General features: G+C 33.7%; 2 protein-coding genes across 6 annotated transcripts; one reads left to right on the plus strand and one right to left on the minus strand.

Annotated features, from left to right (window-relative positions):
• Positions 1–14682: 14682 nt before the first annotated feature.
• Positions 14683–24891, minus strand: LOC108605545 (dual specificity protein phosphatase 3). 5 transcript variants are annotated; one of them, XM_017995298.2, is made up of 7 exons: positions 24851–24891; positions 24380–24533; positions 18181–18240; positions 16762–16931; positions 16574–16702; positions 15534–15658; positions 14683–15463 (listed from the first exon to the last, which is right to left on the minus strand). In XM_017995298.2, exons 2-7 carry the CDS (start codon positions 24395–24397, stop codon positions 15258–15260), a joined length of 708 nt encoding a protein of 235 aa, XP_017850787.1. In that variant the 5' UTR covers positions 24398–24533; positions 24851–24891; the 3' UTR covers positions 14683–15257. The 5 variants fall into 5 exon arrangements, with proteins under 5 accessions (XP_017850787.1, XP_017850791.1, XP_017850786.1 ...); XM_017995302.1 differs by lacking the exon at positions 24851–24891 and adding an exon at positions 24748–24840 and having other exon boundaries at positions 15534–15631; XM_017995297.1 differs by lacking the exon at positions 24851–24891 and adding an exon at positions 24748–24840.
• Positions 24892–26476: 1585 nt separating this feature from the next.
• LOC108605343 lies at positions 26477–26863 on the plus strand. Its single transcript, XM_017995013.1, has one exon. The coding sequence runs from the start codon at positions 26477–26479 to the stop codon at positions 26861–26863; it is 387 nt and encodes a 128-aa protein (XP_017850502.1).
• Positions 26864–27167: the final 304 nt, after the last annotated feature.

Here is a 27167-nt window from a genome sequence, read left to right on the forward strand (position 1 = left end):
TATTAACAACTTTGAGGGCTGGGCCACAATTGTGTGGGCCGCTGACACACGCCCACTCCGAATGACAAAGCTAAACTGATATAGTAAACTTATATATACAAACATATAACTTGCAGCTTAATCCGAGATTTATGTCGCATATTCGAAGCTGCTGCAGTTTATTAACAGCGCTGTTAACAGCGCTATGTTATTAACATTTAAACAAAGGTATTGCCTTTGAATTAAATTGAAATCTACGCCTAATAAATTTCTTAGATTTTTTTTATTTATAACTTATAACTTTTTCTTATAAGCTCTAAATTTTGTTAAGCAATATTCGTTAACAGCGCTGTTAGCAGCTATGTTATTAACATTTGAATTAAATTGAAATTTACAAATTTTATTTACTTAGAGCTTTTTCTTATATCTAAAGTTAAATATTTCTGCATTTAAATCATTGTTAATGCTGCTTAGTAATTAATTTAAGTATTTCAAAAAAAGCTAAGCGTATAATTGATTAATTTAATTAGGTTTGCAATTATTTTATGCTATAAATTTTTAAAAAAAATTTAATACAAATTTGCATTGCTTAGTTTTTCAAATTAGCATTTTTTTTAAATTAATTAACGAATATTTTGTTGCCGTTCTAAGTTTAATTAAATTAAAGCTAGTGCGCGCTTCTTAATTTTTTTTAAACAAGACTCTAAAATCTGTTGGAATTTAATGATAGTTGAAGCTTTCAAAGCGCCAAAATAAAAATTTGTAATTTTTTACTTAAAAATGTAAAAGTAAATTACAAATTTCATTAGCGATTGATTTGCATTGATTGCAAGTAAATATAATAGAACAATTTATTGTTAAAATGTTAGTTAATAATGGCAACTTCCTCACTTGTTTAATTATTAAACAGTCCATAGGCTAGGCCGGCTAGACACTTGTCAGTCACACACACACACATCAAAATCTAACTGTAAGTGTAATTAGCCAGTTCGTTTTAGCTCTACTCACACTTTTCTAAGCTAAAAGAGCCATTTAAGTTTTGCATTTCTCTATAAACTTGTAGGGCATGCTTAATTGACAAACTAGTTAAGTTAACAAGTTAAAAGTTTGGCATTTAGTAAACAATATAATTTAATGTATAACAAAGTTGGGCATGCTCAAGTTTAAATAATTATTAAAATAATTATTGTAAGTAGAAATTAACTCTGTAACTCTGTTGTGGCTATGCTTTAAACTCAGCTCTAGCATAAACTAAGCGTATTACTCAAGTTGGGCAAGCTCAAGTTTAAATAAGTAAATATTAAGTATTAACAATTATTGTAAGAAGTAACTAATTGTGTATATTAATAATAAATTATAGCTTTACCCTAGCATAAAGCAAGCGTATTACTCAAGTTGGGCATGCTCTAGTTCAAGGGGTCAGCGCTAAGCTGAGCTGAGCGACAGCTTTTGTCTAAATGCATTAACAATTTCAGAACAGAAAAGCAGCAGACACATGGCCCAATGTCATATAGCCACAAAATGCATGTGTGTCTATGTGTGTGTGTGTGTGTGTGAGTCTGTCTTGTCATTCGAGCAGCATTTATGCGCCACATTCAACATTATCAGCGTTTATACGTTTTTTTCGGTTTTTTATTTCGCTATTTTCCAGCGTAATTTCAACGCCAGTTAAAGAGGAGTAGGAGTTGCCAGACAGAGCGAGTTAGGAACAGAAGAGAGAGAGACAACAAGTGTTATTATTGTTGTTGTTGTTGTTGCAGTCGCCGTCACCGCTGATAACAATGTTGATGATGAAAGCCATTGATGTTGAGCTGTGATGATGACGCCGTCGCCTTATGTGTCTATGTGTGGATGGACACACATATGTGTGTGTGTGCTTGTGTGAGCTTCATATAAAGCATATAAAGTTGCGCTTTATCAACAATGTGTCCAATTTATGTTGCGTTGCCTGAATGGTTCCTCTGCCTGTGGCCTCAGAGCTCTTTGGGATGCCACTTTGCAGCGAAGCGTAATTCTTTTTTTCTCTCTCACTCACACTCGCACTCTCTCTCTCTATCTCACTCTAGCTGCTGCTGCTGCTGCTCTTGCTCTTCCGCAGCTTTTACTCTGTATTATTTTTATTGCCGCGGACGCACTTAGGCAAAGTGCAATCAACCCATCGCCGCTCTCACTCTCTCGCTCTCTCACTCTATCTCTTTCTCTTACTTCATTTGTCACGTGCATTGCTTAGCGACCCAAAAAGATAACAACAAAGATTTCAACGTAATTGATTTCAATTGCCTAAAACATAGATATTTACAACTACTCCCACCTCCCCCCAACCCCTCAAACCTTTTGAGCACCTTAACAAAGTTGCTCAGGCAAAACTTAAACTTACTAATAATAATAATATTAGCACTCAAAAGTTACTAATAATACTTAAATTTATATTAAATATAAAAATATAAAAATTTATATTAAAAATTTCTATCTAAAATTTATCTAAACAATTATATAATAATATTTATATTAAATATAAAATAAAATTCTAGCTAAATATCTAACTAAGTCAGTAATAAAATCAAAAACAAGCTGTTTAATTTTTAGTAATACTTAAATTAATATTAAATACAAAAAGAATTCTATTTAAAATTTATCTAAACAATTATATAAACAACAAATGTTACTAATAATAATAATAAGTACTAAAATAGTAGTAATAAAATCAAAAACAAACAAGCTGTTTAATTTTTAATAATACTTAAATTTATATTAAATACAAAAAGAATTCTATTTAAAATTTTTCTAAGCAATTATATAAACAACAAATGTTACTAATAATATGTATATTAAATACAAAAAAAATGTAGCTAAATAATACTTAATATTTGAATATTTTATTGCAATATATTATAAACAACAAAATTAATTTTTTAAAACATGCTTCGCTCTTCTCAGCGCTTCTCATTAGCTCAACTAAGCCATGCAAAGAAATTCTTAGAGTCTTGAAATAGAATTTAAAATGATTTAAGAATATAATTTAATAAACATATAATTAAATTTAGTGAGCATACTTAAAAGCCAGTTTTAGATCTTTAAGCAAATAATAAACAATAATAATAATTAAAGCTAATTGATATGCACAGCATTTTATGCATATTTTTAATTATTGCACAAATGCATAGCTGACTATTTCAAATTAATATCACATATCAATTAAATTATTTTTGACAATGAAATATTTTCTCATTTCTTCTCCCTCCACGCACTTTAACTGCTTAACATGCAAAGCTCATAAATCAAATATAAACTAAAATTGTTAGTTTTCGTTGAATTGTAATTTAGTACATATTTTGCAACAAACCAATCCAATTAGCAATCAATGCTAAAGCTAAGCTGCAAAAGTTAATTTTATTTACTGTCTTGCAATGAAATACAAAAGCAGCAGCCAAAGCTGAAGATTGTATTTCATTTTAAGCTGAAACAACAACAGCAATATGCTTAAAATAAATCAAATTTATATTATTTAACACATATTTAGTGAAATTATTCTAATGTGTTGCATTGTTTATTGGCTGTGTTTGCTCAATAAGCTGACCATAGACTTAATCCCTTTATATTTTGGCATTTATTTAATTGGTAAATTTGTCACACACACACACACACACACACAAGCGAAAACAAATTGTTATGAGCGGCATTTTTATGAATATTTACATAAATCCATTTTCGCCAGACAACGTTGTTTATTTATTTCTTTTGCTGCCGCTGCTGCTGCTGTCGCTGCTTCTTTTTTTACGCTTTCTGCCTTAGTTTGTGTAATGTTTTACGCGTTTTTGGGTTTTTGCCCCAGAGCAAGTGCTACCAACACCCCCTTTTAATACACTTTGATATTTTACTTAAAAACGGATAAAGGTATGTTGGAATTATGGCATATAGCATAAAGTGCATATAAACTTGATAAGCAATGCGATTTAAGTCGATTGAGCATAGTCTGACTGTATGAGCTACAAGAACTCGTAGCCTATAATAGCTAGAGCTATCAAATTCTATATATAGTTAGCTCTAGTTGCAAAGCAGCATGTTTTCATTTAATTTTTATTTATTTCTTTAACGCTACGCCATAAAACGCATAAAACTGGCTTAAGCCACAATTATTTATTGCAATAATTTCAAATAAATTACACACATATTTTGTAGCATCTGAACGTAAAATCTAAACAAAGTGTATTAAATAGTTGACAGCGCTCAACTTTGTTTCTTTTTTTTTTGGTGTTGCCCGTTGCATGTTTGCTTTCAATTTTTTGGTGGTGCTGCGTTTTTTTTTTTTTTTTTTTGAACTGCAGGCGTTTTGTCGGTTGATAGATTGCAGCTGCTCTGCTTATAGTCTGCAGTCCGTCGCGTCTGTCCGTCCGTCCGTCCGTCCGATCGCATGCAAAAACGTTCAACGAGCCGGCGCGCGTTGCAATTGTGTGCACAGCAATTGCCGCAGCTAATGGCTATTAAGGCAACCGCCCCGCCCTGCCCCCCTCTATAGTACGCCCCTGGCAGCTAACAAAAAAAATATTCAACTATAGCTTTAAGTCAAAAGCTGTTGCATTTTTATTTTTCACTTGCTGCGCACTTGTCCAAAAATTGCGTTTACAGTTTTTCGCTGGCTAATTTATTATGTAGGCGAAGCAAGTGGGTGGGTGGTGGGAGGGTGGGTGTGGGGGCTACTTGTTGGCGCTTCACATCTGTCAAAGAAGCTGTCAAATTATTAAGCGCTGCCCAGACATGTGAAATATGTTTGGCTCACACACACACACACAGACACACACACAAAGAGACACTTAAGATTGATCACCAGTTCGCTGACACCCCCACCCCACCCGCTTTCTATGCATGACCCTTGACTGCACTTTAGCTTTAAATTTTGTTGTTGTTATTTTTTCAGGGGCAATGCAGCAATTCGTCACTCTTTTGTTAGCAGCAGCGGCGTGACGACTGCTGAGGTAGGTGGGTGGGGAGGGGTTGGGGATTCGTTCACTTGACCAAGCTCGTTGTGGCTTTAGCTTTTAATTTTTTTTTGTTTCCACGCAGCTCTGCCCCCGCCTCAAGTCATTCATCAGCCACGCACTTCGGCTCTCTCTCTCTCTCTCTCTCTCTCTCTCTCTCATGCGCTCTTTTCTATTTCCAGCCACTCACGCATGACACCCTCTCAACACTTTTGAGCTCCTTACTCTATTTTGCGGATGCGTCTGCGCCAGCGGCTAACTCACACACACACACACGCATTTCGTCGCGTTTTGCTTAATTGGTAAAGCGTAAGACAATTTAACAACAGGAACTTGCATTACTTTTTCCCATTACACATTTCGTATTTTCTTTTCATTTCTAAGCGTGACTTGTTCAAGTTGCGCTTCAAAATTCGTTAGGGTGACTGCCAAGCAAATTATTTTCAACAATTTTCGCTTCAACAGTAATTTCAAAATAAATTAAATACACTACCAAAAGTGTATAAAATATTTTATAATAATAATTATAAGAAATTCAAAGCAAATTCAAATAATTATAAGAAATTTAGGCAAATTAAAATTGAAATGCAAATTAATTAATAAAAAAATATTTATTATTATTACAAATTGTTTATTATTAGCAAATTAAAATTGAAATGCAAATTAATAAATAAAAAATATAGAAAAATATTTATTATTATTACAACTTGATTATTATTAAGCACATTAAAATTGAAATGCAAATTAATTAATAAAAAATATATATATTAATACAAAAATATATTTTTATTACCACAAATTGTAAACAATTATATTTTAAATATTAAGTTTGTAGCTGCCAAACAAAAAAGCAAAATATAATAAAAATAATAATAATAAATAGTGAGCAACCAAAAAAAATTGATTTTGGTTTTACACCTAATAAAAAAAATTTAAGCAAATTGATTAATGACAAATATATTTATTTATATACTTTGCGTATAATTTAAAAAATTCAAATATTGTATTGTTATAATATATATAATAATAACAATTCATATAATATTCTTTTTCAATTCTTTTATATGAATTATTAAATTGTGTACACTAAATAAAAAAAATTGAAGCAAATTGATAAATGAAAAATATATTTAGCTTATAATTTAGTTTACGGCCATTAAAAATATAATAAAAATAATTCATATAATATACTTTTTTAATTCTTTATATTATATAAATTTTATTTAATGCATCCAAAGTCACAAAATTCGTATAGCGCACATTTCTTGCTGAAGTAATTTTCGCCCCTAAATTTTATGTGAGTTTCTCTCCCCACATTTTCGTGCAGTGCATTTTAATTAACACTCAGAAAAGTTGGCATACTTAAAACACACTTAAATAGATTTGCTTAATTAAAACGAAATAAATTGAAAGCGCATTTCAAACGCCAAAGCCAAAGAGCCAACCAAGGCTTTAATTTCTTTTCTTTTTTGCCTTTTACTATTTTTTTTGTTGCTTTTTTTTTGCCTTTTTCTTTTGCTCGTTTTACGAGCTGCGGCGCTCTTATCAGCGTCTAACGTTGTCGTCAATCAAAATGCGTGTGGGACAGCTGAACGGCAGCCCGCACCCCCCGCCCCGCCACGCTCGGGAAACTGCCCTCGCAGTTGGTGCGTGTGAAGTTTTTAATTTTCAACATTTATTTAGACAATTCTTTCTATTTCGCACGAAGCGACAAGCGCAGCGCCTCGCATAGGCGACGAAGCGTGGCGACAACAACAACAAAAAACAACAACAAAAAGTAGTGTATAAAAAATCAACAAAATGTCAGCGACAGAAAAGCGACAAAGTGTCGGTCGCAGCCAGCATAATGAGCTTTAATGGCAGCAGCAGCAGCAGCAGCACCTGGCGCTGGAGAATTGAGAAAATTCCATTTTATTCTGCATGGCATGGGCAATGACTTGTTGTTGTTGCTGTTGCTGCCGCGCCGGCGCAGTTAAATTGAAGGTGTCAGCAGGCTGATCTTTTGGCGCTCTGGCTGCAGCTCCAGACGCAGACTAAGTGCTTGGGCCACCATTTGGGCTCCAGTTTTTTTTTTTTTTTAGAGCCAACTGTGCGTCGAACTCTTGTGCATTAGGCGCATTCATTTTGGCCACGCAATTTGCTGTAAGGCGTGGCCGCAATTAGCCGCAACTTGGGGCAGCAGGTAGTTGTAGCAGCAGCAGCAGCAGCAGCAGCCGCATCTTGCCACTTGCCACGTCCAGTTTAAAGCTGGCCAAAAGGCGGCACGTGGCCAACAGCAGCATCTTTTCGTTTTTATGCGAGGTCAATGCCACCGACAAACTAAACTAAACGCTTAAGTAAAGCATGTGCAGCTTTACAGTTATTTTAACATTGCAACATTAATTTTAATAAAAAATATACACTACAATTATTTTATATTATATGCATTGAAATCATAATAATTAGCTCAAATAATTAAATTAAATTAGTTAAGCTTGATTAAAATACATGCATGTTTGCAATTAATGTTTTATTATTATTATTTTTGTAAGCAGTCTAAGTATTTGCCAATTAAATAAAGTAATATTTAGTTTTAAGCAAATATTAATATTAAATAAAATTATATATTTATTTATTAAGCATATTAAAGTAGAAAATTAATAGTTTAAAATATTATAACAAACGAAATTTCGTTATTTAATTTAATTAAAAATTTATATATATTGTTCTTCATTAAATTTATAAGCACATTTAATATTTAATTAAATAAAGTAGCTTTCATGCAAACTAAGTCTGCATATATTTTAATTTGTTAAAATTGAATTATTTATTAAAATTAATATTTAAATAAATAAAGTAACTCTCATGCAAACTAAAATATATATAAAAATAAATGTAGACTATATTTTAATTTGCTAAAATTGAATTATTTAGCAGCATACGCAACTTTGTGGATTTTAAAAGTAATGCATAAATTTTAAATTAAACTATTTTTCTTAGTAAGCAGCAAAATAAATTGAAAGAATTTTTAATTGATTTAAAGCGTTAACTAAATTTGTACCTCATTGCTGCTAAGCTTTGTTTATTGTTTATTTTTTGTCATAGGCACCGCTAAGTGAAGTTAATGAAGAGTCTGTTAAGTGTGACTTAGTTTGTTGCTTAATGTATTTGTGGTTTTGGGAACTGGGCATAAAGGTTGCTGCGGCATGTGTGGCAAGTGTGGCAAGAATGGCAAATGGCAAATTGGTAAATGATGGAAGTGAACTGAAGCAGGCTGAAGCTTCAGGCAGTGCAATGAAGTGAAAAACAATAAATAATGCAGCCAATTAAAACTTTGGCTGTTTGCTTGCCACGCCACGCACAACAACAAAAGCAACAACAACAACAAGAGCACAAACACCCACGTATAGGGGGCAGCAACTAATTGACAAACAACAGCAAATTGAATGCAATAAAATACAAAAATACACACACACACACACATACATGTGTGTGTATACAATATGCATTGTTAATATATAGTACGCTGTACCAAGAGCATTAACAATGTGATTGACTGACAACAATCAATTAAAAACGAAACGAAAAATCAATGCAATTTGGCAGCAGCAGCAGCAACAGTCGTGGCACACACACACACACAGACACACACACACATATACATAGATAGTGACCCTGCGCGTCATGCAGTTGAAATTATTATAAACTTCTTCACTTTAATGGAATTGTTATCAAAACACATTATAAAAAGCAACGAGCGCCAATAAATGCACTTTGTCAATGCCAATTCACACAATAAATCTACAGCAAAAGATAGCAGACGGTCCCGGCCCCCATCGAACAGTCAAAGCCAAAGCCAGAACAACAACCAACAACAAAAGCAACAATGCCAAGCAGCCAAAGTCTGAGAGAGAGAGAGAGAGAGAGAGAGAGACTGGAGCCAACAGTTTGGTAGAAAGTCAGCGCAACAGATCCAGGAAGCCAGTCAGACAGTCACACTGACTTTGACAGCAATAAAATAAAGCTACAGAGCATATCGAATAATAAATACACTGCAATTTGTTATAAAGCATAAAGCAAATTGTAGCTTAGTATAAGTTCTATAACTCAATAATGTAGCCTTGAGCTTTGTCTTTGTATTCATTGATATTTTGTAATATTTTCTACTCCATTTTCTATATTCTCTAACTCAATAATATAGCCTTGAGCTTTGTCTTTGTATTCATTGATATTTTCTAATATTTTCTACTCCATTTTCTATATTCTCTAACTCAATAATGTAGCCTTGAGTTTTGTCTTTAATTTTAATAAACTATCTATTCTATTATATTTTGTATTCTTTAATATTTTCTACTTAATTTTGTATATTCTGTTTGCTCTTCTTTTATATATTTTAGTGCTTTAAAATTTATACGCTATTCTATTTTCTGTACGACGAGTTTATCAAAAATTCTACAACAATTTTAGAAAATAATACTTAGTAATAGATAACAAACATATATTAAATAATATATTGTATAGCATTTCATATAAATTGAGGCATAATTTTCTAAAAATGCAAAACAATTAAATTCAATTAATAAAAATCTAAGCAATTATAATATTACAAAAGAAATTATATAGAATATGAATGATTACCTATTTTAGGCATAGGCATATATTTATAAAAAAAACATACAAAGTATAAAATTTTGGTAATAAGTTAATTTATTTATACTCTGTTTGGACCACGGCTGCATTCTCTCTCGCTACATTCCTTAATCCACAATTTTTACAGTTACCAAGCTCTCGCTATAGCTTAAGTAACCCAGCGAGTAAGCACACTTACTTGTAAGTACATTTGGCAGGCGATATAAAGCAGACTTGCCAGCTCTAAAGCAAGAAATAAGACACACACACGAAAAAAATGCACAACTTGTTTTTGGGTTTCAATTTCAAAGAGTTTAATACTTTTGCGCCTGTATGTGTGTGTGTGTGCTACAATCTATTGCTACGCTTAGTAGTTGTTTTTACTTAAGTTCAAATTCAACAACGACATGAGTTACAATTATATTGATGCTTATAAAAATACAGTAAAGTAAAATAATACTGCTGCGACTTCAGCAGTATTATTTAAGTATAAAATGAATGTATTTAAACTTACCCAATTGTGTTCATAACTTGCGTTTTACTAATTTGCACGCACTTTGAGCATAGCGCAAAACTAAAACGAATAAAAAGACACTCAAAAAACACACACACACACACGCATACATTTGCAATTTACCGCTACGCGTTGCGCTGCGCTTGACCTTGGGCCACAAGAGCGCTAGGATTGACTTTGGCTGCAGCGACGCACATTCATTTTATTTATGTATACGCTTGATTTCGACTACAGCGACACACAATAACATTTAATTTATGCAATATTAATATTAATAATACTTAACAATTGCACTAACACATTTGATTTGGCACAAAACAAAAATAAAACGAAATTTTCACACGCAAATAAAATGGCGAACCTATCGCTTTGCAACTGTTTGCCAAACTGCTTGTCAAACTATAGGTCACTGCATGTCAAACTGCAGATCGCAGGAGTTTCATAATGAGCTGAAATCTATAAGCTCAGTCGCAATTGAGTTGCGTTTGTTAATTAAAGCACGCATGCGCTCGTTGTGTTTGTGTATTTTTTATTGTTTTTTTTTAGTGCATAATTAATATAATCATATGTTCATGTGTTAGCTGCAGTCAAATGCAAATGAATATAATTTGTGATGTGTGTATTTATGTGTTAAATTCATTTACAAAGCTGACAAAGTTGCGCTGTTTTTTTCATAACGGTTGTGCTCTGCTGCTGAATTACGCGCGCTCTCTTTCGTTTGCGCGCGCTGCTCTTCTCAATATTTATATGCGGTCAAGTTGAGTGCATTGATTCAATTCGAGTGCTTTTACTAGCCTGAAATATGCTAAACTGGCAACACTGGTGCATTGTGCCAAATATTCGTCGCCCGCATAATCTCTTGTGTGCTCTCACGCTCTTATGCGTTTGCTGATCTGCTTTGCAGCGCTCGCAGCGGTAAGTGCTGTTGCTCTCATTTTTACCGTTGCTTATCCAAATTTAAGCAAAGCACTTGGCGATTCTTACGCCTTTAAGTAAAGTGTGTACAGCTTACAAATAATTTATTATATCACATTAGTATGTACTATGGAGCCAGTGACTAATTGTTTAAAGTGCGTACGTTACGTATTTAGTTCACCTAACTGAAATGAAAACAGCTGCTGCCTTGAACTATTTGTAGAGCTTAGGGTAGCTAGTACACATATGTATGTGTATGTGTGTGTGTGTGTGTGTTTTAACTCTTTTGCATGCGCTTTGGGTGCTCTGGCGCTTCTGTCAGCCGAACCCTTAGCATTTAGCGCAGATGAAGATTAATTATAGGGAAATTCGTAACATTTTTCATGCTTAATCTTGCTGCGCGCATCAACAGACCGTTTGCCCCTCCCCCAGTCCCCCAACGCACACCAAACTTGTCCCACCTAAAGTAAAACTATGCTCACTTATTAATAATAATAATTGTTTCATATGCGTCGTGCTACGTTCTGAGGCCCTTGCTACTTGTCTATTTGCCAAGTAGAAACATGTGTCACTATATTTCTGTTGTTGTTTTTATTTTTCATCTACTTTTTTCGTGTGGGGACTCACGCGCAACGGGGCTTCATTGTGTGTGTGTGTGCGTGTGTTTGTATTTGAAAAATGATTTTTAGCAGCTTAGCTCTCAGGCCAGAACCCCGGCCTGGCTCTAAACTAAACTGAAACTGCATTGGCATAGCCCAGAGTGTTGCCTGGGAAACAAAACCAAACACACACACACACACACACACACACACACACATACACATTCGAAAAACCGAAACTAGTTTACGCTGCTGGAAGCCTTTTGCAATTTGACCAGGCCCAATAAAAATGAACAACACACTCCACGCAGATAATGCCAAGAGCAGCTGCTGAACTCTTAAATATCCTAAAATAACAAGTTAAATATACACAAGAAAAAATAAACAAATAATTACTACATGTTTAAGAATTTCTTAGGTAAATAAAATAATAGCGCATATTATTATGAGTAGTTAAATATTTGCTTGAAAAATATATTACAAATATTTTGAAACTTAATAAAATAAAAGCAAAAAGTGTTTAGTATATTTTTAGTTTTGTATACTTTTTGTATACTAGTTTGATTTGTTTAAAATCAATATATTTAATATTAATATAATTATGAATTTTAAAGATTTTTTATAAAATTTTTTTGGGATAAATCAACATTAAGTTGAATTTTTTTGACTTAAATTCAATTCAATGTAATTTTTATACAAATTAAAGTTTTATATTTAATTTTTATTATAAAATAATATACAAAACTATGATCTACATATGTATGGGATTTTGCCATTTTTTCGCAATTTTTAAAAATAAAATAAAATTCAATTTCATTCATTGCATAAGTTCAAACGAATATTTGAATTTCACTGAATGAGCATTAATTGTAATTTATAAATATTTAATGCCTTTACTAAATGCGTATAAATGATTTAAATATTTCCAATCGTTTCCAAATACCCAATACAATATTTTATCTATTGCGATTGCGGTTTGTCTTTTATTTTCCAGGGTATGCTTTGCTTGTTGTTGTTGTTGTTGTTGTTGCTTAACGACTTTCTATGACTGCTACCTGTTTAGAGTCTGCAGACTGAAGATCTTAAGTGCCTGCTGTTTATTGTTTGTTGTTATTGTTGTTGTTGTTGGTCAGTTAATACTGCCAGAGACATTAATTTTATTGTTTGGACTGTGTGCTCGCGCGCGCGATCAAAATCGAGATTCCACTGTCGACTGTCCGTCCGTCCGTCCATCCGTCCAGTGTGTGTTATGTTGTGGCGCAGTTATTGATAGTTTCAAATTAGGGTCAACAATGCGGCACACACACACACACACAGGTAGCAATTTCTTTTAATTACAATGCGGGCTCTAAGACAACAACAACAACAGCAACATATAGAGAAAAGCGGGGCAGGGGCATGATAATCAAGTCAATGCTGCTGCTGCTGCTGCTGCTGCTGCAGGTGTTGCCAGGCAGTTAGCAGGCGCAACTAATGTCAAGATAATGGCCCCCAGATTGACCCCACGACACCGACACCGACACCAGGCACCGACACTAACTCAAAAGGCCAAAAGGCTTAACCCTAACTTGCCTGCCTCGTAATTGGATTTACAATGCCTGGTTCTATTTTAAAAGAGGTTCAGCTGTTGAGCTGTAAGTAGCTCATAAAGCTAGAGCATGCCTAATATTAATAATTTTATAGCTTGTAAGAATTAAAAACAAAAAAACAACTTAAAATGACCACACACGTGGCTAGTACATTAATTAACTTAACAATTATTTAATGCTAAATAAGCGTATATTTCAGATGTTGCAGCAGCTGCAAAAAATAAAAAATTTTATGTTATCTTAAAAGGCTGCACTCAAAATTATTATGAGGCTATAACTTGGCGCTAAAGTCCTTGCGGAGTTAATTTATAATTGGATGCTTAGTAAAAATGTTTGTATGTGGAATAAAAATACATTTTATTAATAATAATAATATAATTAAATAATAATAATATATTAAATTGCAAGCCACTCTCAAAAAGATTGTCAAACAATAGAAACTTGAGCTAGTAATACATTTCTAATAAAAAAAAAATAAAAAAAAAATATGTTGACAAATCACTTAAGAAAAATGAATTTCTCATTGTCTTAAATAATATAATTTTCAAATTCAAATTGAAAACAATAAATGCATAAAATGCTTACTAATCAAAAAGGCAAATAAAAAAGTCTCCAATTATTATTTTTAATCCACAGAAGTTTGAAAATCGGCTTAATCTTGAGGAATTAAGCGCAGCTACTTTTTTTTACTTAACTCACATAACTCAATATAAAATTATAAACACTTACAATACATTGAATAAAAATTCATTTGCAATTATTTTTTGTTTGTTTTTCTTTATTTTTCTTCATCATTTTATGTAATCACTTAAACATTAATTTAGTTACTTTTTTTTTTGTTTGTTCTGTTTTGCATTCTTGTTTTCCTCTTTTTGCTCATACATGTTTCTAGAAAATATGGATTTTCTTATAATTTTGTTCACTATTTGATTTTCCGTTACACGCTCTTAGCTATTGCTGCTGCACTTTGGTTTTAGTTTTTTGTTTTTCTGTCTGTCTGTCTATCTGTTCTGGTTTTTTATATGTATCTCGTTTTCTCTCGGTTTTTAGCTTTGCTATTTCATTGTATAATAGTTTAAATAATACGCAGCTAGGCTTCATCATTGAATTGAGTTGTATATATATAAGTATATAGGGGGAGTTGGGGGTTTTTGGGGGAGGGGGAGAGTATATATATCGTAGATGCATTTGCAATAAATATTAGTTACAGTTTTGTTTTTTTTTTATATATATCACAGCAGAGTTATTAAAGTTTGTTTTGCAATTTAGCTATGCGGTAATATATATAATATATATATTATATATATATATGTTTAGTTGTAATACAGCATTAATATGGAAGTATGTATGTACACATATATGTATATATACTATATATGCAGGTAGGTTATAAATCGAAAAATCAATTTGTCAGTTTTTGGTTTTCTTTTGTTATTTTTTTTTCATTTAACAAAGTGTTGCATACAAAAAATATTATAGGAATACATGTATATAAATTTATGTAAGGTATATATATATGTATATATATATAGACTATGCTGATCCTATATATGATCAGAACAATTGCTGCAAATTATTGTTCAAATTGTGGAGATAGGTCGCTATGTGCTTATCGGGAAGTCAGGATATAGTATCTGTATCTTTGTGTGTGTGTGTGTAACTTGATTTTCACTAAATGGAAGTTTTGGCCGATTAACTGCCACTAAAAAAAAATATACATTGCATTTTTTATTTTAACTTGTTTTGATTTTTGTTTTTTTTATTAATCTCTAGCAGAAGACCAAGTTACGTTTAAGTCGTTAGCTTTTTTATATAATTTTTTAAATAGTTTAGAACAACGCTTTTAGTGGTGTTTCTCTCAGTGTATACATGATATTAAATTACTGACCAAATTGTATATTCTTTATATATATATATAAGTGTATGTGTGTGTGCTTAACAATACAACAATTTGTTTATGTATTTTTTGTTCGGTTTAAAGAACCAAAATCAGCCAATTAACAACTCAACTAATGTGTGTATATATCTTTGGTTGTGTGTGTGTGAGTGTGAAGGGGAAGATTTTTTGGTATTAGCCTTAGTAGGGATAAAGATTCTTGCGCTTCAGCTCCATATCGAGATCGGCAAGCTGCTGCAGGAAGCCATCATTTGGTCGAATCTCACGTCGCATCCGTACGGTGCGTATCGCATCTGCGGCGGACATTTTACGGCAAATCATCAAATACGCCAGCACACATGTAGCCGAGCGTGACATGCCCACCAAGCAGTGCACCAGGATTTTACCTAAAAAGCAAACAAAGTTTATTCCATTTTCCGTATTTCTTTCATTTTTCTTCCATTTTCTTCCACTTACCGCCGCTGGCAATGGCGCTGTCTATGAATTTGGCTGCCACATAGAAATAACGGGATATATCTGTCGTCGGTGCATCGATCATGGGAAAGCCCATATATCTAAAAAAGCAATCCTTATGTTGACGTCTGTCACACGCAAACAACAACAACAACAACAGCAGCAACAACCACAAACACAACAACAACAACAAGTGCAGTGAAGTGAAGCATGAAGTTGAAACATTGAAACATAATCGATGTATGTATGTGTATATATAAGTGCATATTATGTACATTGATATAGTGTGCGTTTGGAATAAATAAAAAATAAAAATTAAATAGAGATTAGAAACAATTTTGATATGGGCGTAGTCAGTATATAGCTTCATTAACAGTTCATAAATACTTATATATATATATAAATATATACATCGACTAATATAGTCCTTTTTCCTTTTTCAGAATCACCCAACTTTCATTTCGAATAAAATTTCTGTTAACTACCGTTCAAAAATAAAATTTTTCAAATTGTAAGACGAAACGAATTTAGGTAATTGTTGTTGTCATTTGCTAATCGATCTGTTATAGAATCTAAATTCTGTGCCCGTATGAAAATAGAAGACAGAACTGAGGGTTAAGCATCAAGATTTTGCTTTCCGACAAGAATGTTTGCAATAAACTATTCAAAAATAAAAGTTTTCATATATAATGGAGACAAAAGGAACTATTTGTATTTATTCAATAGTTCGGATAACGCACGTAATTTCGGCTGACGACAATTCTAAGCTACAAGCATTGAAATTAAAAGACCGAAAGGAACGAAATACTCGCTACTGACTTTACTCAAAAATATTCCAATTGTCGATCCTATTTTACTATACATTTGTACTTAAATAGTATTTTATTAATTTTGTATACCTTAGCTTGCATACTGCCTCTAGCTTGACTACACCCATGAATTTTGAAACATACTGATAAGATGTGCAAAAGAAAATGAAGTGCAAAATGGAGGCTCCTGCATACATTTTAGCTTTTGGTTGTTGGCGCGCGTGGATTGCTCACCTAATGCTTGGCATATCCCGATAGTAACTGTGTCCAGTATCCACCTGACCATAGCGACAACCCTCGGCGGCATTTAGCACATGTGTAATGCCCATCAATCTCAAATAAGTTTTGTTCTTAGCGGCCGCACTGCAGGAATTTAAAAGAAATTAGAGCAATACAGAAAAGGAGAAATAGAGTTTACTTACGCATCACCAATATAAATGCCCGGATAGACTTCATCGCAGTCAACATCGTGTATGGCACACTCAGCGCGTCTTAAGCCTGGCAAAGCACGGCATGGGGCCATCGAGTAGTGCAGTACCCGCTGTAACTGACGTCCCGTAGTCTGTTCGGAGGCTTCCAAGCGGCTGGGCGACTGCAAAAGTCAACAAATCATAATACAGATAATTTGGTTACATGCCTTAGAATAATCCTTGAACAAAATATAAAAATGCGACATTGGATTGGAGTAATTAGTAGTAAGCAGCAGTTAGAAATTTCAGCTAGTCAAAACACTTATCGATGAAAGACTTAACGGCATCTATATTAGTCGAAAAGGATAAACAAGAGTGTTACAGAAATCTCTGAAATCATTTTCGCTATGCCATAGAACTTCGGATCAGAAGTCAATCAGAACGAAGTAATGTATTCCGCTAAAAATTATTCCGCGAATTGGAATTGAAGTAAAGTCCCAACGGAAGAGATTTCTGTGACATTTCTGCTAATTAATTTATGCATGCAACTAAAATATGACAGACAGTTAATGGCACTTGTTCTATAATTTGTCGTAGCTCTTCTTTCTTTTGCTTTGAATATGTAAATTTTGTGTACGTATTTATTTCGTTGGCAGCTGAACTTATTTATGGGACATCAAGTTATGCCTATGCGACAATTTGGCTTTGGGCTTTGCCTTTGCCAAAAACGAAAAACTTGCAAACTTTTCGCCACGGCCAAGCAAATTGATGGCAAAGGCGAAGGTCACCCTTAAGCTCAGGCTCAGGCTCATGCTTCCATGCTCATATCCTTTGCCTCTCGTAGTAGTATACATGTCAATTTCAGGGACAGTAGCCAGCAGCGCCAAGAAGAAAGTGAAACTTGCTGTACTATTTTTCATTTTCATTTTAGTTTTGCTTATCGGTTGTCTGCTTTGTCATAACATATTCAAATAAAATCAGCGACAGCGAGGCGGCAAGCTAAATTGTAGCTGATTGAAAGCGTTGGCGATGGGCTTTGCGTGGGAGGAGGCTGGGGGCGGGGATGGCAGCACCACTGACAGTGACAGTGATAGAGGCAGAAGCAGAAGCAGCGACAAAACTTTTGCTTTCTGCTGCGGCATTCGTCGACCCTGAGACCAGAAGTCGTAAGCAAATGCAAAATCAAAATTATCACAGTGAAAGTTCTTAAACTTTTCTTTTTTTTTTGTTGCTGTTGTTGACTTTGATGTATTATGATCAGTCTATTTATATATGTTATATATATCCCATTGCTGTCATCAGGTTAGTTTGCTTTTAGCCTAAAATAAAACTTGGTTTAGTACAATTTGCGTTTGCTTTACAACACTGTTTCGCATGCTGAACACACACATAGGCACACAACAATTAGCTCTGATTTGCAATCAGACAAACCTGATAATAGTGAGGACTATATCTATCGCCAATGCTGCTGCTGTATCTGTCGGTTGATAGCTGTAAAAATTCATGGAGCGATGATGAAAAATAATTATTCAAATATACTTTAAAATATATATATAGCAAGTACTTAAATTAAAAATTTGTCGTTTCACAACACTTAAAAAATATTTTCAAATAATTAAAAGATTAAACTTAAAGCTCGTCACAATATTAAAGAATTCAAAAGAAAATTCATTATTATTAATTATTATATAATCTACAGTTCCCAAAATGTAATTACCAATTTTTATAAATTATATTAGCAGTTAAAAGTATTTTTAGCAGCTTAGAATAAAAAATCAGCTTGGTTCGTTTTACAACACTAAGAATTGAATGAAGAAGCACAGCTGCAGCGCTATTATAATTTGTATAGTAAATAATAATATAAATTTTAATTTAATTAATTGATTTACTAAGTGATTTTACTTAAAACTTGCTAAGCTCTTAAGACTTTTACGCTTTGAGTCAACTGTACTTCAAGTAACGCCTTCCCCATCTCGATAATCTGCTCAAATAATAAACGTACTTGAAATAATTAATGATTTATGCACCTGTGTTTATTATTTATAGCAATTTGCTGACAAATTCCAACATGACTAACTGTACTAAATTTAGTCACAAATAGCATGACCACAATTTGATGTACAACAATTTGAGCAAAAAAAAAATAGAAAAAATAAACGATCTCGTCTAGTAATTGTTTGCTACTATATTTAAATTTAAATAATTTGTATACACCTAGGCATGTATATATAAAAAGATATAAAAATATACACACATATGCGTATACGTAATATTATATTGAAATATCTGCTCGAGGCCATGCAGGTAGCGCTAATAGAACTTGACGTAGGTGTGGGTGAAAACGCTTAGGTGGAAATGAATTTTGTAAAGAGCTGGCTGGGTGGGGGTGGCTGTGGGTGTGGGTGGTGCCTGGGGGCGTTCAGGTGCACAATTTGGCGTTGGCGTTTTACCATTGCCATTTGCGTTAAATGTTGACGCTTGTGCTGATTTGTTGGCCAACTAAAGATGCCTTGACCTTGTTCATGCTGCTGCCACACATGCCACACCATAGATCCGATCTAAATTTAAATCCAAACTGTTTGTTGTACACACGACTTTGGCTGTTGACTTTGCAGCTTTGGAGCGAGCAGCGGCTCGTTTGATGAGTCAACTGGAAAGCAAGCAAATTGCTCTAGAGCTTTAGCTCATTGTCAGAGATTAAATGTTAAACTAGGGACACACTTAATCATCAGCCATTTAACCCATATGCATAATACAGTAGTGTGCAAAAATATGCGGACAACAGCTAAGACCCAATAGATGATTTCAGATGATAGATTGGCTTGTTTACTTTAAATATAAGAAATATACGGCTAACTTAAAGTAAAAGGTGTATAGAAAAAAATTAGAAAGGCAGAAAAGATGCATAAAATTAAATTTCATGATATTTGATAAAATATTGATTTTGTATTTGATTCTGCGTTGAACTGAACTCCAAAGACTTAATCGTTATATCTAATTATAGCCATGCAAAATATTACTATAATATTTTACTAGTCGACTGTTCATATTTGAGATTAAATAAATAAATAAACGCTGATTGATTGACTTATAAACAACTTTGCATTAAAATCAAACTACGATACGGAAATGCTTCGATTTATTGTCAACATAGTTTTGTTTAATATGCAGCTCATTTTAATTTATTCAATTCTCAAGTAAACACAAACTTGACCTAAAGTTCAGCTATTGCAAGTGTGCGCAATGCTTTCGCTGCCACTGTATATTTAGCTATAGATATATATACAGTTATGTATGTAGCAACAATATTTAAATTTAGTTGTGTGCATTTTTATTGGCAACATGCCTCCTCGTATAAAGTCTCTGCCATGTGTCTGCTTTTAATAGACACGAAGCTACACACACTCAAGCACACACACACACACACACACATAGGGCAAGAGAGAGAGGCAGAGCGTTGGATGACAATCCATGTATCTCATCTATTAGTCTGTGCCACTGCTTGTGTCAACGTCTGGGGCAGCACTCAGCACTTCCTGCAGTCGCCAAACTGTGTCAGAGCTTAGCCCCTCAGCTCAGCTTTGGGTCAGGTCAAGCGCTGACCAACGCTCACTCTCGCTCTCGCTCTCTCGCTTTGTCTCTAGTCTCTATTCATTTAGTATAATAGCTTTGTTATTCATTTAAATAATCAAATTGATTTTCAATTGAACTAGTTTGCCCACATTCATAACTTTGTTTGTAGTGTTCTAGTTTAGGCTGCGAACAATGCAAAACTATAAATTCAATTCATCTTTATTGACAGCTTAATGCAGCTTAGCATCGATAGCTCAGCTCAGCATTTAGAGCAATCAGAATGAATGTTATTCATACGCCGAGTGGTTCTTCAACAAAAATCCTTTCATTTGCATACGTATGAGAAATTAAATTATTGTTAAGCAGACATATATACTAGCATTTAAATTTAAATATATAACAACAATAAGATTGGTATTTTTGCAGAACTTTGCATTTGCTACATTTAAACAAAGTGCTATAAATTAATACTAATAAAAAATTCTATATATATTATAATTTATTAAGTATAATTGCTTTGACTTAAGCATAGTTAATTATAATATAAATTGCTATACAAGAAAATCTCTAAAAATGCAAAACAAACTCAACAATTTAACAATTTTGGTTCTTGGTCTAGTTTTTTTTTTATAATCCATTAAGCTCCATAGTAAATTAAGTTAAAAAAAATGTCTTAGAATTCAAAAACAAAACCAAGAATGTTGTTCCTCATTCATAGTAAACTTATATATAAGAAAAACTTTATAACGAAACAACAAACTCAACAATTCAACAACTTTGTTTTTTATCCACAATTTTTTTTCAATAAATATCTGCACTTATTAGCTTTCAATTATAAACGACATTAAGTGTGTTGTTCTTAGCTGCTAAATTCAATAAACAAATTAAGCAGCAATAATTTTTGCTTGCACTTGTACAAATTGTTTCACTTTCAAGGCATCAATTTCTATATATACACAACTATGATGCGTATATAGATTGGAATTTATTGTTTATGCCACTTACTGGCGATGGCCTTAGCCTCAAAGAATTAATAACAACAAGAGCAATAGAGAGAGAGAGAATTGTTCATAGAGCAGCGTCAAATCAGAAATATGTTTAACAAGTGTGAAAAATCGCCAGCAATATGAACAATTTGTGTGTTGCCAACAACACATGTGTAAATTGAAATACTTAGCCATGTTTACAATTTGTTGGCCATGCCATAAGCAGCGAGCACTTATGGCAACAAAATGAAATGCACACAAAAGCGGCAAATCATAATAAAATAACAATAAATAAATTGTAAATGCCATTGACATGCAAGCATGCAGACAATTTTATTGATTAAACAGTCTGTCAAATAAATATGCAACTTTGACAATTATTTTAAACAGCTAAATGCAATAGCAACAACAACAACAAGAACAAGAACTTTCTTGTTCGCTTATTAATGCAACATCACGTGCCTTGTCTTAAATACCAAAATGTAAGTTTGCCATAAATTTTGCTGCTCAAATCAAATTGCAAATGAAAATTGCGCTAACTTAATGCGCAGTAGTTAATTTTATTTATTTAAGCTCTGTGTGTTGTTGCTCATTTTAATTTCCCATTTAAGGTGTGCACATCAGTTGGCTATTCTAGCTAGAAGTCTACTTAGTATATTGTCAAACAAGTTGTTGTTGTTGTTGCTTTTGTTACGTTGTAAACAAACTGCGACACTCAAGGCTATGAGGGCGCCCAACGTGTGGGCAAAACGTAAATGTGTTTGAAAGGTTTGGTCTGAACAACGCCAAGCATCGTGACCTGACGAGCAGTTTGCACTGCAAACAAATTTAAATACAGTATTACTTCATAATATTAAGCATGGCAGCATTAAAACTAAATTATTAATTTAACATGCAAATAGAAAGTTGCCAAAATTAAATTTAAATAATTTTGTATATGCAAAAAATAACAAAAATGTGTATATAATTTTTTTTCATATATAATTTAATCTTATAAGCACATAAATTACTTTGATTCATATATTTTTATTTTATGTAACATATTAACTAATTTTTTTTATTTACAGCTTGTGCTGTGAGCAAAATGTGAGTACAACTTTTAAATATATTTGTCATATTTGCATTTACTGCGTATGGCTTAGCGTCTGTCTACTGTACTAGTAAATAGATCAAACCTTATATGAACGCTTAGCTAATTGCTTTATATGCGCCCATGTTAAAACTCATTACATTTTTGGTGATAATTGTTTTTCCAACTTGATTCTATTAAAAATTATTATTATTGTTGTTGTTGTTGTTGGCAACAACAAAAGCAGCAAAAATGCTTTCAAGTGACCGCTGCCTTTCGCTTTTGCTCAATGAGGCGCAACAGCTGGCGCATGGGCACGCCCACAATGAGAGCTTTGCTTATACACAACATACATATGGCCCATATATAGACTGTAGACCACAAGAGGGCATGCCGAACTGACTGACTGTTTAGCTAATAATATATATCGTATAAGGTATAATGCCATATCGATTGTTCAATTAGCGCAAACAAAAACTAACAAAGAGACAAAGTTAAGCAGCAATGACATTGACATTTCAGTCTCTCTCTCTCTCGCTATTTTTTTTATAAATTTTGTATAGACTGCACTTTACACGGAAGCAGCGAAGACAACAATTAGCAGCTTCAATCTTCATTGCAATTTAATTAGGGCTCTCAAATGCAATTCCAAAATAACAAACAAATAAACTACTGTCAATAAGCCAGAGCTGGGTGGTTGGGTGGCTTGGTTTGCCCTTGAAATCCTTTTGGCTGCTTTAGTTTCAACACAAACAAAATTTTCGTTTATAATTAAGTTAATTGCTCGACACACGCGGCGTATGAGTAATCTGCCTAAGCTAAGCCGAAACCAACCACCCACACCCAGCTAATAAGCCAACAAGGCGACGTTTGGGGTCAACGCAGTGCCCAAACCCACACCAAAGGTAATTAGGGCACTTAATGCACTTAATATAAATTAAATATATATATTTTTAAAATGTTTCAATGCTTCAATAGCAATTAAAATTTAAATGAATTTTTAAGTTCTAATGTGTTTGAAAATTAAATTCAGCGCTTTTGTATTAAACACAGCATTTAATTTAATAAATTATACAATATATAATATATGTAAATGTTATAAATCAGCTATATATATGCTTAAAAGTGTTTGAGCTGGAGCATTAAATTTAAAAATTAAGTCTAGCATTTTGAGCATTTTGAAAAGTAATTAATTTAATTTATTATTAAAATATAAATAATAGAGACCGTATGATAAGCATGGACTTCTATAGCATATATTTATTTAATATATATTTTTTTTATATTTTTAAATGCTTTAAAAAATTAAATTTAGCATTGCTGCATTTATAAATGTATTTAATTCAATATATAAATATGATTTATATATTATTATGAATACTCTATATATATTTTTAAAATTTATAAATGCTGCCAGAAATGCTTAAAAATTGAAGCTAGCGTGTCAGCGTATTTCTTATTGTACGCCAGGCTCTATTGCCCAAAGTTTATAATTTTAGATAAGATTTTGTTGCTGATATGGCACAAGAGTTACGTTGGGCGCCAAAGTGAACAGCTTAGCTGCATAAATTTGTGGGTCGACCCAATTGTGGTAACTTGCAACTGCTAATATAAGGCACACACACACATGCAAGCACACACACACGCACACATGGCTGAGTGTGTGTGCATTGTGCAAAAGGCACTTGAACTTTGCTTTGGCCAAAGAGCGTTTGCATTTGCATTTGGAGGCCTTGCGCTTTATAAAGGGTTTTGGCTTTGGCTTGGGCGTTTTCGAGTTTGCTTATGTGCCAAGGGCTTGCAAATTTACGCGTATGTGTGTGTGTGTAAAGGTAAAGAGTGCAAGTGTCTGTGTGCAACTAATTGGGTCAGGCTACATGCACATGGCGGCACTCAAGGTCAACTAAAGTAGCATCCCAAAGTTGGAGGCAGCTGCTGCTGCTGCACTTGACAGTGTGACCAGCGACCCCGAATCCCGTTTTGTTGTTGTTCTTCAACTTACCGCATATCTCCATGACATTGTTAACAAATTCTGTGTGTGTTGCTGTAGCTGCTGCTGCTGATTTCCGTTTCCGCTCTCGTACTTCGCTCGTTGCCTCTTGTCTGAATGTGGACTCCGTACGTTGCTCCCGTTTAGGCGTTGCTGTGGCTACCCCCTTGTCGCATTTATCGAGTAAATATATAAATAATACGTTTTTGTTTAATAACAGCAAACAATTCACATTCACACAGCCAGCAAAACAGACAGACAGACAGACAAGCCTTGCACTATTTGTTGTTGACAACAAAACTTTTGCACACACACTCAACAAAAAACAAAAAAAAAAACAACAACAAAAATTTCAACTTTAGCCAGGAGCTGCTACGCACCTTTTGCTCTCGAAGCACAAACAATTTCTCTTGAATTTAATTTACAATTTATTCTGCCAATTAATTATTTTGCATATGATTTTTAACAAACTATTTTATTTACTTTTTGCAGCGGCCCAAGTATTTGTTTAATGTCTCTCGCTCGCTCGCTCTTTCTCACTCGCTCTGTGTGTGTGCGTGCGTGTGTGTGTGTGTGTGTTGTGTGTGTGATTTCTCGCTTTTCTTATATTTTTTTTAATGTTCTGGCGACGTACTTTTTGCGACTGATTTGCCAAAGCGGCTTTTGCATTTGGGGTTGGTTTTTCGTAGGCGTCCGAAAGCTCCATTCGGGCCACCTCTGTCGGCGTCTCTGTATGACGTAGACAAACTGAGCTTTTAGCTGCTGCTCGCTCGCTCTCCCTCTCTCTTTTGCTCTCGCTGTCTCGCTGCTTTAGCGCAGAGCTTTGATTTTATGTTGTTTTGCCGCTGACGCTGCACGTGGTGACAAATAGCGCCAAAGCTTTTGTAAGCCCCGCAACACACACACAGACAGAAAGACAGACATGTGGGTCTATACCCTGCGGTTTCGTAGCAAATAGTCCAAGCACAGTTGATGTCAGTTCAGTAGTCCACAGTGGCAAGAACTGGACACCAACTAATTCATTTAAAGGTTAAACTTCTGTTAAATTTTTCTACAATTTGTGGACGTCTCCTCGACTATTCCATTTGTAGCTTAAGCTCTTATACAATTTAAGGTTTTCATTGGAACGGACATCTCTTGGACTAATCCATTTTAATTTGAATAACTTACTTAATCATCATCAATTAAGACGTTTCGTCATCTGCATCTGCGTTAACAAGTGTAAGCCTTATTCCGAGCACTTACTCCAAAAGGACTCATGAAAGGACCAACGAAAAAAGAATTTTTGTCTAATTGGCAACGAATAAGTTAAATTTGCAATTTTGAATATGTGGAAGATTACTGTCGACCTAATAAATTATAAAAGCAATGCACCTTTATATTGGACGCATCCTTTAAATGACTATATGGAATAGAAATAGTTTATTCACAAATTGAGTTAGTTGACTAAATGGACATTTATTTATTATAGAGGGCCGTTTTGATCATTGACTGTTCTTTAGCGAGATACTGCCCCCGTCAATTTAATTTCTTCTAATCGCTTAGACTAACGCTTAACTAGTCCAACCTGGACTAATATTCATAGCCATGTAGTCAAATAAAAAATCGCAGGGTAAATTCGCTTAGCTACACCCACTCAGCGGGATGAGCGCGAGAGCAAAAGCTTTGGCTACAAAGTTGGTCAAGCGCAACGCACGCTCTTTTGCTGATAGATGAGTTCCGCTATAGATGTTCAAGATCAGCGCGCTACAAGTATTATATGAATCATTATAAAAGAACAAATTGCATACAGGGTGATTCATTCAAACGAACGAACTAAATTTAGAATTCTTAATGTTTTCATAGCTAGCAATTGGTTCCAAATATTTGTGCGTTGTATTATTAATGCAATTATATGAGTATTGTAAATATGCGGAACATAAAAGGGAAAGCCAGAGAGAGAAAAAAAGAGATTTATAATTTAAATTGAAACTTAGCATGCACTTCTATTCTATTCTAAACTTATATGATTATCAACTTCAATACAATTTTAGTCTTTATATATATTTTGCGACAACAAAAAAGATTACAATACAACGCGCATCGAAATTCCATTAAAATTAATTCAAGATGAATAACAATTCGATGAAAATCGGAAATCCCAAGCCTTTGCCAGCTGTGGGATCCATGGGCTCGGATTACCTTAGCCAAACAGCGTACATGCATAGTATAAGGAAATCTGCTACGGCACGCAAGGAGAGAAAGTATTATGAGAGCTTGGCGCATCTGCGTAAGACCGATGGAATGGCAGGACCCTTGCGGATAATGATGGATCGCTATAGCGTACGTCAAGCTGGACGCCTTGCCTTCCTGAATACGAACCAATTTTCGGACGAAGTATTGACTGGACGCATTTATGAAGTCGCAATCGAGGACGTTTACAATATACCACATCACAGTGAGAGACAGCATGAACCTCATAGCGTTATGGAAATGATCATGGGTATTCATATATAATCAATCTTTATAATTATATGTGAGTGACTTACACAAAAAAAAAAAAAGTTTCGGCTACAAATAAAATGCAAAATTGGAAAACTGTATTTGAGCCAAATGTGCGTTTTAACACTTGATGCATATATAAAGATTTTACAACTTTTATCAAGCAGAAAAAGGATAAACGTCCTGAATAGGCTCTAGCTATATTTAAAGTTCTCTCAACGAAACAGTATTTCAAATGACTCTTAAATTAAGCCAAAATCAGCTTTAAGTTGGTTTTGAATGATAAAATTCTCTTCCGAAAGGAAGAAGTACAGAATCA

The sequence above is a fragment of the Drosophila busckii genome, chromosome X (assembly GCF_011750605.1).
Source record: "Drosophila busckii strain San Diego stock center, stock number 13000-0081.31 chromosome X, ASM1175060v1, whole genome shotgun sequence".
Classification (NCBI taxonomy): Eukaryota; Metazoa; Arthropoda; class Insecta; order Diptera; family Drosophilidae; genus Drosophila; species Drosophila busckii.

Coding starts and splice junctions, on each gene's coding strand:
- LOC108605545 (XM_017995298.2), bottom strand. Junction 15,659..16,573: donor CGGGATATGCCAAGCATTAG/GTGAGCAATCCA, acceptor TGCGTGTGACAG/ACGTCAACATAAGGATTGCT. Junction 15,464..15,533: donor CAGCGCCATTGCCAGCGGCG/GTAAGTGGAAGA, acceptor TTTGCTTTTTAG/GTAAAATCCTGGTGCACTGC.
- LOC108605343 (XM_017995013.1), top strand. CDS start 26,477: ATGAATAACAATTCGATGAAAATCGGAAATCCCAAGCCTTTGCCAGCT.